Source organism: Schistocerca serialis, chromosome 2 (genome assembly GCF_023864345.2).
Source record: "Schistocerca serialis cubense isolate TAMUIC-IGC-003099 chromosome 2, iqSchSeri2.2, whole genome shotgun sequence".
In the NCBI taxonomy this organism is placed as follows: Eukaryota; Metazoa; Arthropoda; class Insecta; order Orthoptera; family Acrididae; genus Schistocerca; species Schistocerca serialis.
The window spans coordinates 803,489,679-803,502,005 of record NC_064639.1 but is presented as its reverse complement, the minus strand read 5'-3'; the positions used below and the strand labels follow the sequence as shown (position 1 = coordinate 803,502,005).

At 51.1% G+C, this 12,327-nt stretch overlaps 1 protein-coding gene and 6 non-coding genes across 7 annotated transcripts; 4 read left to right on the top strand and 3 right to left on the bottom strand.

Moving 5' to 3' along the window:
* The first annotated feature begins 1,036 nt into the window (after positions 1 to 1,036).
* Positions 1,037 to 1,109, top strand: Trnav-cac (transfer RNA valine (anticodon CAC)). The gene has a single exon. It is a non-coding gene; the product is annotated as a tRNA-Val (tRNA).
* Positions 1,110 to 1,709: 600 nt separating this feature from the next.
* Trnap-ugg (transfer RNA proline (anticodon UGG)) lies at positions 1,710 to 1,782 on the bottom strand. The gene has a single exon. It is a non-coding gene; the product is annotated as a tRNA-Pro (tRNA).
* A 1,954-nt stretch (positions 1,783 to 3,736) lies between these two features.
* Positions 3,737 to 3,809, top strand: Trnav-cac (transfer RNA valine (anticodon CAC)). Its single transcript has one exon. It is a non-coding gene; the product is annotated as a tRNA-Val (tRNA).
* A 600-nt stretch (positions 3,810 to 4,409) lies between these two features.
* Trnap-ugg (transfer RNA proline (anticodon UGG)) lies at positions 4,410 to 4,482 on the bottom strand. The gene has a single exon. It is a non-coding gene; the product is annotated as a tRNA-Pro (tRNA).
* A 1,954-nt stretch (positions 4,483 to 6,436) lies between these two features.
* On the top strand, positions 6,437 to 6,509 carry Trnav-cac (transfer RNA valine (anticodon CAC)). The gene has a single exon. It is a non-coding gene; the product is annotated as a tRNA-Val (tRNA).
* Positions 6,510 to 7,110: 601 nt separating this feature from the next.
* On the bottom strand, positions 7,111 to 7,182 carry Trnap-ugg (transfer RNA proline (anticodon UGG)). Its single transcript has one exon. It is a non-coding gene; the product is annotated as a tRNA-Pro (tRNA).
* Positions 7,183 to 9,251: 2,069 nt separating this feature from the next.
* On the top strand, positions 9,252 to 10,124 carry LOC126456434 (translation initiation factor IF-2-like). The gene has a single exon (XM_050092184.1). The coding sequence runs from the start codon at positions 9,252 to 9,254 to the stop codon at positions 10,122 to 10,124; it is 873 nt and encodes a 290-aa protein (XP_049948141.1).
* The last annotated feature ends 2,203 nt before the right edge of the window (positions 10,125 to 12,327 follow it).

The following is a 12,327-nucleotide window of genomic DNA, read 5'->3' as shown; positions in this document are numbered from 1 at the left end:
GATCATATAGGAAGAGCGAGCCGAGGCTGTCGCTCGACCACACAATAAATTTTTGCTTAATCCCAATTTGCAGTACCGGTTCGACACTAGAATACTGCGCCTCGGTTCTTCCAAAAGCGATAGTAATAAGCACGTCGACTGCAGTGTCATTTGGCGTAGTGAGTCAGACATGGAGAGGATATGGGGCGGGTGGAATATGCAACGACAGGGGCATTGCAGGGCGGCCGCCGGCTCCTTGCGCTGTGGCGCACCGGTGGCGGCGGCGGCCTGGCTGGGCTGCTGGTGCCTCCATGTAGAGCTGCCGCCGAGCCCGTGCCTCCATGTAGAGCTGCCGCCGAGCCCAGGCAAAGTGCCGCTAACGAAGCGATTGCCTTTGGTGACATCTTTTGCAATAACGACTGCGCGAATCGACGGTATCTCGTAAGGAAGGAAAGAGCAGCAGCTGCCGCCGAGCCCAGGCGCCGTGCCGAACACGCAGAAGGTCCCCGGCTCGATTGCGGGCGGAAACCCGTTTTCGTCGCACCCAGCAAGACACTTGCTACGATCTCTACTGTGACCATTTAAATCAACTTCAAACGTTCCATCAGCAGGGTGCACATGGCTCAAATGAAACATGAAACGGTTTCAGAACTGGTTGTCGGATTTTAGCGCTGACTTGGAGGCCTGGAAATGCGCGAAACAGCCGCCGCCATGCGATTTGTTACCACACCGTTGTACAAAACGCAAGGGCTCGTCCGGGATTTTTTTTACCCGGGACCTCCTGCACCCGAAGCAGGAATCATACCCCTAGGCCAACGAGCCTATTCGTTCCGAAAACGCACTGCATGTGAATGACGCCACCTTTGATGGTCTCACCATGTAGGGCTGCAGCTCAGCCAGCGTTCTCCCTGTCTGTCGCGGTTGGATTGTTTCCATCGACGTCTTTTACTACAGGAACTTCACGAATCGGAGGGAGCTCGTAGCCGATGCCCTTGCTAACACAGAAGAGAAACTGTTGCTATTACGATTCTCCGGGTGGTACATGAAAAGAACCGTCGTTTCCGTGGTGTAGCGGTTATCACGTCTGCTTCACACGCAGAAGGTCCCCGGTTCGATCCCGGGCGGGAACACAACAATTTTAATCTATATTTCGGATTTCATTTCCGAGATGACCTCACGTCCGCGTATGCAGAGACAAGCAATGTTGTATGCTAGACGGATAGGGCGTCATTTTACTGTCAAATACTGTTGCTCTCTTATTGCACCGGTATTTGGTAACTGAGAACGCCCCTAGCTTCATTATGGCTGGCAAAATTTATAATCCGGTTCTTCAGGGCTACTTCAAGTGCGCTTGCTACTGGCTTTCCTGAGCTCACCCTACTCGCCTTGTCACAGCTCTGTCAAAGTGTGATGCTAACTAATAATGAGAAACTCTTAGCCACGCTCAATCTTACATGCCACCCCTTGGTTGTTGCCGTCGCTAGTAAGATGAGGGTAGACTGTCGCACAATTAAGCTGAATCTCCACTCACGGTGCACATATCCCGCAAAGACAACCTTGTTTTCCGTTGCATGCAAAATTACCGTCTGCCTTTCTACCGAATTACACCTACGTACTTTACTGGTGCCGCATTCTTGTTATATCCACGTGCTATAACGGGCGTCAACTCTTCATTGAGGAGCTGCAACCGGGGCTGAGTTCCACCTACTCTTCAGCACGGTCAAAATGGCAGCGCTCGTCCGGGATTTGAACCCGGGACCTCCTGCACCCAAAGCAGGAATCATACCCCTAGACCAACGAGCCACCTGGCTGGAGCAGTCAAGTTAATCCCAAGTAGTGGGCCTCGCAGGGAACACAAACTTTCACGCGAATTCGCAAGATAAACGCTTTCTGCAGGCAGCACTCACCACTGATGAGAAGAATATTAAAGGCAACGAATAAAAAGCGAAATAACTTCATCGAGCACTGCTTATGAACAGCCGGCAGTGCCTCAGTTTCGGTATGTGGTTTCTCAGGGTAAAGAGAAGGCGAATGCACTAAACAAAAGAACATCGGGAAACCAAGCACCAACTCATAACGAAAAGATTGCACAATATACTGCAAGCAAAATTTCCAGAAGACGGATACTGAAGACGCCGCAGACAAAAGAATTATTCTATGCAGTAACGAGTATCTAGGAAGCGTGAATTGCATGTGCTGCTCCACCACACAACTTCTTTTGATACTGTTTTACTTATTCTAAATTTTCATTACCTGATCGTCTCTAAAATACTGTGCGGTTATCACCTGGTTTCCAACAGCGATAGTAGTAAGTAAATCGACTACAAAGTCTTTCAAAGTAGGTCAGACACAAAAAAAAAAAAAAATCGGAGCTGCGTGTAGCTCATGTCATTCTGCTTTCAATCGTGAATCTCCGGCTGGGAGTAGTGGCGTACTTCTGTAATCCAAGCTTCTGGGAGGCCGTTGTGTGGGAGAGATCTGGAAACAACTACAGATTCGACCGTTCCACGAGCTCAGGAACGGCCGCGAGGCCGTCATCGAGCTCTGCAGATCGACAGATGATAGTGTGGAAATTTCGGCAAGCGGTGGCTAAGGGTTAAGAGAAGCCAAACGCACTAAACACAAGAAAGTCGGGAAACCGAAGCACACAACTCATAACGAAAAGATTGCGGAATGCAGTGCGAAAGCAAAACTTCGAGAAGACCAACTCTGAAGCCATCGGCGAGCTAGGAATTATTCCGCACAAGAAGCGATCATATAGGAAGAGCGAGCCGAGGCTGTCGCTCGACCACACAATAAATTTTTGCTTAATCCCAATTTGCAGTACCGGTTCGACACTAGAATACTGCGCCTCGGTTCTTCCAAAAGCGATAGTAATAAGCACGTCGACTGCAGTGTCATTTGGCGTAGTGAGTCAGACATGGAGAGGATATGGGGCGGGTGGAATATGCAACGACAGGGGCATTGCAGGGCGGCCGCCGGCTCCTTGCGCTGTGGCGCACCGGTGGCGGCGGCGGCCTGGCTGGGCTGCTGGTGCCTCCATGTAGAGCTGCCGCCGAGCCCAGGCAAAGTGCCGCTAACGAAGCGATTGCCTTTGGTGACATCTTTTGCAATAACGACTGCGCGAATCGACGGTATCTCGCAAGGAAGGAAAGAGCAGCAGCTGCCGCCGAGCCCAGGCGCCGTGCCGAACACGCAGAAGGTCCCCGGCTCGATTGCGGGCGGAAACCCGTTTTCGTCGCACCCAGCAAGACACTTGCTACGATCTCTACTGTGACCATTTAAATCAACTTCAAACGTTCCATCAGCAGGGTGCACATGGCTCAAATGAAACATGAAACGGTTTCAGAACTGGTTGTCGGATTTTAGCGCTGACTTGGAGGCCTGGAAATGCGCGAAACAGCCGCCGCCATGCGATTTGTTACCACACCGTTGTACAAAACGCAAGGGCTCGTCCGGGATTTTTTTTACCCGGGACCTCCTGCACCCGAAGCAGGAATCATACCCCTAGGCCAACGAGCCTATTCGTTCCGAAAACGCACTGCATGTGAATGACGCCACCTTTGATGGTCTCACCATGTAGGGCTGCAGCTCAGCCAGCGTTCTCCCTGTCTGTCGCGGTTGGATTGTTTCCATCGACGTCTTTTACTACAGGAACTTCACGAATCGGAGGGAGCTCGTAGCCGATGCCCTTGCTAACACAGAAGAGAAACTGTTGCTATTACGATTCTCCGGGTGGTACATGAAAAGAACCGTCGTTTCCGTGGTGTAGCGGTTATCACGTCTGCTTCACACGCAGAAGGTCCCCGGTTCGATCCCGGGCGGGAACACAACAATTTTAATCTATATTTCGGATTTCATTTCCGAGATGACCTCACGTCCGCGTATGCAGAGACAAGCAATGTTGTATGCTAGACGGATAGGGCGTCATTTTACTGTCAAATACTGTTGCTCTCTTATTGCACCGGTATTTGGTAACTGAGAACGCCCCTAGCTTCATTATGGCTGGCAAAATTTATAATCCGGTTCTTCAGGGCTACTTCAAGTGCGCTTGCTACTGGCTTTCCTGAGCTCACCCTACTCGCCTTGTCACAGCTCTGTCAAAGTGTGATGCTAACTAATAATGAGAAACTCTTAGCCACGCTCAATCTTACATGCCACCCCTTGGTTGTTGCCGTCGCTAGTAAGATGAGGGTAGACTGTCGCACAATTAAGCTGAATCTCCACTCACGGTGCACATATCCCGCAAAGACAACCTTGTTTTCCGTTGCATGCAAAATTACCGTCTGCCTTTCTACCGAATTACACCTACGTACTTTACTGGTGCCGCATTCTTGTTATATCCACGTGCTATAACGGGCGTCAACTCTTCATTGAGGAGCTGCAACCGGGGCTGAGTTCCACCTACTCTTCAGCACGGTCAAAATGGCAGCGCTCGTCCGGGATTTGAACCCGGGACCTCCTGCACCCAAAGCAGGAATCATACCCCTAGACCAACGAGCCACCTGGCTGGAGCAGTCAAGTTAATCCCAAGTAGTGGGCCTCGCAGGGAACACAAACTTTCACGCGAATTCGCAAGATAAACGCTTTCTGCAGGCAGCACTCACCACTGATGAGAAGAATATTAAAGGCAACGAATAAAAAGCGAAATAACTTCATCGAGCACTGCTTATGAACAGCCGGCAGTGCCTCAGTTTCGGTATGTGGTTTCTCAGGGTAAAGAGAAGGCGAATGCACTAAACAAAAGAACATCGGGAAACCAAGCACCAACTCATAACGAAAAGATTGCACAATATACTGCAAGCAAAATTTCCAGAAGACGGATACTGAAGACGCCGCAGACAAAAGAATTATTCTATGCAGTAACGAGTATCTAGGAAGCGTGAATTGCATGTGCTGCTCCACCACACAACTTCTTTTGATACTGTTTTACTTATTCTAAATTTTCATTACCTGATCGTCTCTAAAATACTGTGCGGTTATCACCTGGTTTCCAACAGCGATAGTAGTAAGTAAATCGACTACAAAGTCTTTCAAAGTAGGTCAGACACAAAAAAAAAAAAAAATCGGAGCTGCGTGTAGCTCATGTCATTCTGCTTTCAATCGTGAATCTCCGGCTGGGAGTAGTGGCGTACTTCTGTAATCCAAGCTTCTGGGAGGCCGTTGTGTGGGAGAGATCTGGAAACAACTACAGATTCGACCGTTCCACGAGCTCAGGAACGGCCGCGAGGCCGTCATCGAGCTCTGCAGATCGACAGATGATAGTGTGGAAATTTCGGCAAGCGGTGGCTAAGGGTTAAGAGAAGCCAAACGCACTAAACACAAGAAAGTCGGGAAACCGAAGCACACAACTCATAACGAAAAGATTGCGGAATGCAGTGCGAAAGCAAAACTTCGAGAAGACCAACTCTGAAGCCATCGGCGAGCTAGGAATTATTCCGCACAAGAAGCGATCATATAGGAAGAGCGAGCCGAGGCTGTCGCTCGACCACACAATAAATTTTTGCTTAATCCCAATTTGCAGTACCGGTTCGACACTAGAATACTGCGCCTCGGTTCTTCCAAAAGCGATAGTAATAAGCACGTCGACTGCAGTGTCATTTGGCGTAGTGAGTCAGACATGGAGAGGATATGGGGCGGGTGGAATATGCAACGACAGGGGCATTGCAGGGCGGCCGCCGGCTCCTTGCGCTGTGGCGCACCGGTGGCGGCGGCGGCCTGGCTGGGCTGCTGGTGCCTCCATGTAGAGCTGCCGCCGAGCCCAGGCAAAGTGCCGCTAACGAAGCGATTGCCTTTGGTGACATCTTTTGCAATAACGACTGCGCGAATCGACGGTATCTCGTAAGGAAGGAAAGAGCAGCAGCTGCCGCCGAGCCCAGGCGCCGTGCCGAACACGCAGAAGGTCCCCGGCTCGATTGCGGGCGGAAACCCGTTTTCGTCGCACCCAGCAAGACACTTGCTACGATCTCTACTGTGACCATTTAAATCAACTTCAAACGTTCCATCAGCAGGGTGCACATGGCTCAAATGAAACATGAAACGGTTTCAGAACTGGTTGTCGGATTTTAGCGCTGACTTGGAGGCCTGGAAATGCGCGAAACAGCCGCCGCCATGCGATTTGTTACCACACCGTTGTACAAAACGCAAGGGCTCGTCCGGGATTTTTTTTACCCGGGACCTCCTGCACCCGAAGCAGGAATCATACCCCTAGGCCAACGAGCCTATTCGTTCCGAAAACGCACTGCATGTGAATGACGCCACCTTTGATGGTCTCACCATGTAGGGCTGCAGCTCAGCCAGCGTTCTCCCTGTCTGTCGCGGTTGGATTGTTTCCATCGACGTCTTTTACTACAGGAACTTCACGAATCGGAGGGAGCTCGTAGCCGATGCCCTTGCTAACACAGAAGAGAAACTGTTGCTATTACGATTCTCCGGGTGGTACATGTAAAGAACCGTCGTTTCCGTGGTGTAGCGGTTATCACGTCTGCTTCACACGCAGAAGGTCCCCGGTTCGATCCCGGGCGGGAACACAACAATTTTAATCTATATTTCGGATTTCATTTCCGAGATGACCTCACGTCCGCGTATGCAGAGACAAGCAATGTTGTATGCTAGACGGATAGGGCGTCATTTTACTGTCAAATACTGTTGCTCTCTTATTGCACCGGTATTTGGTAACTGAGAACGCCCCTAGCTTCATTATGGCTGGCAAAATTTATAATCCGGTTCTTCAGGGCTACTTCAAGTGCGCTTGCTACTGGCTTTCCTGAGCTCACCCTACTCGCCTTGTCACAGCTCTGTCAAAGTGTGATGCTAACTAATAATGAGAAACTCTTAGCCACGCTCAATCTTACATGCCACCCCTTGGTTGTTGCCGTCGCTAGTAAGATGAGGGTAGACTGTCGCACAATTAAGCTGAATCTCCACTCACGGTGCACATATCCCGCAAAGACAACCTTGTTTTCCGTTGCATGCAAAATTACCGTCTGCCTTTCTACCGAATTACACCTACGTACTTTACTGGTGCCGCATTCTTGTTATATCCACGTGCTATAACGGGCGTCAACTCTTCATTGAGGTGCTGCAACCGGGGCTGAGTTCCACCTACTCTTCAGCACGGTCAAAATGGCAGGGCTCGTCCGGGATTTGAACCCGGGACCTCCTGCACCCAAAGCAGGAATCATACCCCTAGACCAACGAGCCACCTGGCTGGAGCAGTCAAGTTAATCCCAAGTAGTGGGCCTCGCAGGGAACACAAACTTTCACGCGAATTCGCAAGATAAACGCTTTCTGCAGGCAGCACTCACCACTGATGAGAAGAATATTAAAGGCAACGAATAAAAAGCGAAATAACTTCATCGAGCACTGCTTATGAACAGCCGGCAGTGCCTCAGTTTCGGTATGTGGTTTCTCAGGGTAAAGAGAAGGCGAATGCACTAAACAAAAGAACATCGGGAAACCAAGCACCAACTCATAACGAAAAGATTGCACAATATACTGCAAGCAAAATTTCCAGAAGACGGATACTGAAGACGCCGCAGACAAAAGAATTATTCTATGCAGTAACGAGTATCTAGGAAGCGTGAATTGCATGTGCTGCTCCACCACACAACTTCTTTTGATACTGTTTTACTTATTCTAAATTTTCATTACCTGATCGTCTCTAAAATACTGTGCGGTTATCACCTGGTTTCCAACAGCGATAGTAGTAAGTAAATCGACTACAAAGTCTTTCAAAGTAGGTCAGACACAAAAAAAAAAAAAATCGGAGCTGCGTGTAGCTCATGTCATTCTGCTTTCAATCGTGAATCTCCGGCTGGGAGTATTGGCGTACTTCTGTAATCCAAGCTTCTGGGAGGCCGTTGTGTGGGAGAGATCTGGAAACAACTACAGATTCGACCGTTCCACGAGCTCAGGAACGGCCGCGAGGCCGTCATCGAGCTCTGCAGATCGACAGATGATAGTGTGGAAATTTCGGCAAGCGGTGGCTAAGGGTTAAGAGAAGCCAAACGCACTAAACACAAGAAAGTCGGGAAACCGAAGCACACAACTCATAACGAAAAGATTGCGGAATGCAGTGCGAAAGCAAAACTTCGAGAAGACCAACTCTGAAGCCATCGGCGAGCTAGGAATTATTCCGCACAAGAAGCGATCATATAGGAAGAGCGAGCCGAGGCTGTCGCTCGACCACACAATAAATTTTTGCTTAATCCCAATTTGCAGTACCGGTTCGACACTAGAATACTGCGCCTCGGTTCTTCCAAAAGCGATAGTAATAAGCACGTCGACTGCAGTGTCATTTGGCGTAGTGAGTCAGACATGGAGAGGATATGGGGCGGGTGGAATATGCAACGACAGGGGCATTGCAGGGCGGCCGCCGGCTCCTTGCGCTGTGGCGCACCGGTGGCGGCGGCGGCCTGGCTGGGCTGCTGGTGCCTCCATGTAGAGCTGCCGCCGAGCCCAGGCAAAGTGCCGCTAACGAAGCGATTGCCTTTGGTGACATCTTTTGCAATAACGACTGCGCGAATCGACGGTATCTCGTAAGGAAGGAAAGAGCAGCAGCTGCCGCCGAGCCCAGGCGCCGTGCCGAACACGCAGAAGGTCCCCGGCTCGATTGCGGGCGGAAACCCGTTTTCGTCGCACCCAGCAAGACACTTGCTACGATCTCTACTGTGACCATTTAAATCAACTTCAAACGTTCCATCAGCAGGGTGCACATGGCTCAAATGAAACATGAAACGGTTTCAGAACTGGTTGTCGGATTTTAGCGCTGACTTGGAGGCCTGGAAATGCGCGAAACAGCCGCCGCCATGCGATTTGTTACCACACCGTTGTACAAAACGCAAGGGCTCGTCCGGGATTTTTTTTACCCGGGACCTCCTGCACCCGAAGCAGGAATCATACCCCTAGGCCAACGAGCCTATTCGTTCCGAAAACGCACTGCATGTGAATGACGCCACCTTTGATGGTCTCACCATGTAGGGCTGCAGCTCAGCCAGCGTTCTCCCTGTCTGTCGCGGTTGGATTGTTTCCATCGACGTCTTTTACTACAGGAACTTCACGAATCGGAGGGAGCTCGTAGCCGATGCCCTTGCTAACACAGAAGAGAAACTGTTGCTATTACGATTCTCCGGGTGGTACATGAAAAGAACCGTCGTTTCCGTGGTGTAGCGGTTATCACGTCTGCTTCACACGCAGAAGGTCCCCGGAACCGCGAGTTCTGGGGAACGGGACACAGATACAAGGTCGACTCGGGCGTCAGGGCGGTGACGATGGTATTAAAGAAACACGTGCCATCATTCGTGATGATTGGAGGGCACAGGGGAGTGGTGCAGTACAATGGCCAGCCCCAGACGTGCTCCATATGCAACTCCACAGAGCATATGCGCGCAAACTGCCCAAGAAACAAACGACCGGCGCAACTGCCACGGCAACCGAATACGAATGCCGAGCAACAGAACATTACCGGCAACTACGCCGGAGCTGTAGCTGGAGAAGCGCCACGGTTAAACGAAGAGCCGGTCGTAGCCGTAGCAGCGACGGAAGCGACAGCGGAAACGGCAGCCCCGACCGCCGCCACGGAAAGCCCACCGGCTCCCCCACCCCCTGCCGCCGTTCCGGCCCCGGCCGCGGCCAGCGCAGGTAGCGCGGGAGAGAAACGGCAGCTTAGCTCCGACTCGGAGGGCGAAGGCACAATGGAGTGCGAGGTGGCCGCAGCCCCCGCCCCCTCCCCTGCCATCCGACGGCAAAAGGTAGCGGAGGTCGACGCCCCCGTCCAGGAAGCAGCTGTGGCCAGCCAGACGGCCGGACCCAGCAGCAACACGCCACAAACGTTTACTGAGATGCGCGAGGCCAACATCAAGAAATCTGTTAACAAAATTGCGCGCATGCTCAAAGAGTCGGACAACGAGAGGAAGGACACCAACACAGAGCGGCAAAAGCCGACAAAACCGAAAAGGAAAGGCGCCAGGAGGAGCCACGATAACGCAGAACGGATGGAGACATCTGATGGAGAATCATCAGACGCACCACCCGCAAAAACCGTAACGCACACCAGCAAACCCGATGACGTCGTCCTACGGCCTGACCGGCCACAGCACACACCCGACCCGCCCCAGCAAAGCGCCCGACGACCCTCGTTATAAATGCACAGTAAAACAACGCACACGATCATCTCATGCAATGTCAATAGAATGAGCTCTTCAGTTAAATTAGACGCCCTATCAGAATTCTTGCAGCATAGAACCGCAGACGTAGTTCTCCTGCAGGAGGTGGTAACGACACAAATAGAAGAGGTACCCGGATACAGAGTTATCAGTAACATAGACCCCGAAACCCGACGAGGGACAGCGATTATGATAAGAGAAGAAATAGAGACAGGGGAGCCAAAACTGATGGTAGATGGAAGCGGGATCGCATTAGAAATATCAGGAACGGTGTTCATAAACATATACGCACCGTCGGGCTCAGAAAAGAAGAGGGCAAGAGGACAATATTTCAACGAACGAATTTGCGAACTCCTCCCGCAGAATGACACCAACATTGTGCTAGGAGGAGATTTTAACTGCGTAGCTGCACCAGAAGATCAGATCCCGGTACCGAATCTATGCATGGAGCTGCAAGAGCTCATAAGGCGTCTAAAACTTGACGACTCGTGGCGTCTGCTCAACAAAGAGAACACAGAGTTCACTTTTCATTACAACACGGGGAAAAGCAGATTAGACAGGGTGTACGTGAGCAGAGAGTTGGCCGCCTCTGTATCGCACGTAGAGGTCTGCCCAGTGATTTTCTCTGATCACTGCGCATACGAAACCAAAATCCACCTGCCGAGAAGAAAGACCGCTGGACAAAAGGCGAGATGGAAACTAAACGTCAAACACCTCAAAGACGAGAAACTACGGTCGGAAATCTCCGACACAGTAGGGAAATGCTCAGAAAGACGTCACGCATACAACTCCACTATAGAGTGGTGGACAGAACTTGCCAAGCCAGCGATCAGAAGAGCACTGATCAGATACAGCGCGGAAAAAGCATACTGGAAGAAAAGCACAGCAGACTTCTACGCACTCTGTCTTAAGGACGCGCTTAACGCCCCTGCTGACGACCTACAGTACCTGACGCGCGTGAGAAGATTAAAAGCACGTCTGCTCAACATGAAACGGCAGCGAATGGAAGGCGTCATCGCTCGCAGTCAAACGCACGGCGTCATCGAGGATGAGCCCGCCACACTGCACCACTTAGTCAGGGAAAGGCAAAGGGCAAACAGCAAGGTTATCTCCGAACTCCTCGATAAGGACGGAAACAAGCTGTCCACAAAGCGGGAAATTGTGGACCACGTGGAAAACCACTTCGAAAAGCTCTTCAGAAGCGAAGAGACGGACGATGCCAAAACGGCAGACATCCTGCTGGAGACACGTCGGCTCTTGACCAATCAAGACCGGGCGCTACTGACCGAAAACGTGACAGAGGATGAGGTGAGAGCCATCCTCAAAGACAGCGCAAACAGCAGAGCACCAGGAGCCGACGGCATCCCCAAGGAATTCTACAGCCAGCTCTGGGACCAAGTAGGAAGACATCTGACAGAAATGGTGAACGAAATCCTAAACGGGACAGCAGTACCGGCCTCCTTTCTGGAAGGGACGGTAATCCTTCTCCCAAAAACAAAGGCAGCGAAACACATCGAAGAGTTCAGGCCCATAACTTTGCTGAATGCAGATTACAAGATTGCCGCGAAATGCCTCGCAAATAACATCAAGACTGCGTTAATGAAGGCGATCAGCCCGTGGCAAACGTGTGCAGTGCTCGGCAGGAGCATATTCGACGCCGCCTGCGCATACAGAGACGTAATTGCGCACGCCGCCACCAGCAGAACCACCGCAGCAATAATTTCTGTTGACTTCCACAAGGCTTTCGACAGGATCAGCCACCGATATCTCCTGCAAACGTTAACCAAACTCGGATTCGGACAAAAATTCACCGACATTATAAGAAACTTTCTAAAGAACGCCTCATCGATAATAACTGTAAATGGATGGACAACAAAAAGGTTAAAACTAGGCAAGTCAGTAAGGCAAGGCTGCCCGTTGTCCATGGCCCTCTTCGCGGCAGCGCTTGATCCACTGCTACGTAAACTGGCTGCAAGCCTGCACGGTTACCAAATCGGGCAGCAGAAGGTCACATGCATGGCCTACGCCGACGATGTGGGAATCTTTGTCAACAACGAACAGGAGATAGACGAAATAGAACCGATAATCAAAACATTTCAAAACGCATCGGGAGCAAGGGTCAATCCCACAAAAACCGTGCTGCTCCCCATTGGCAACGGAAGTCTGACCATCAACAGGGAGT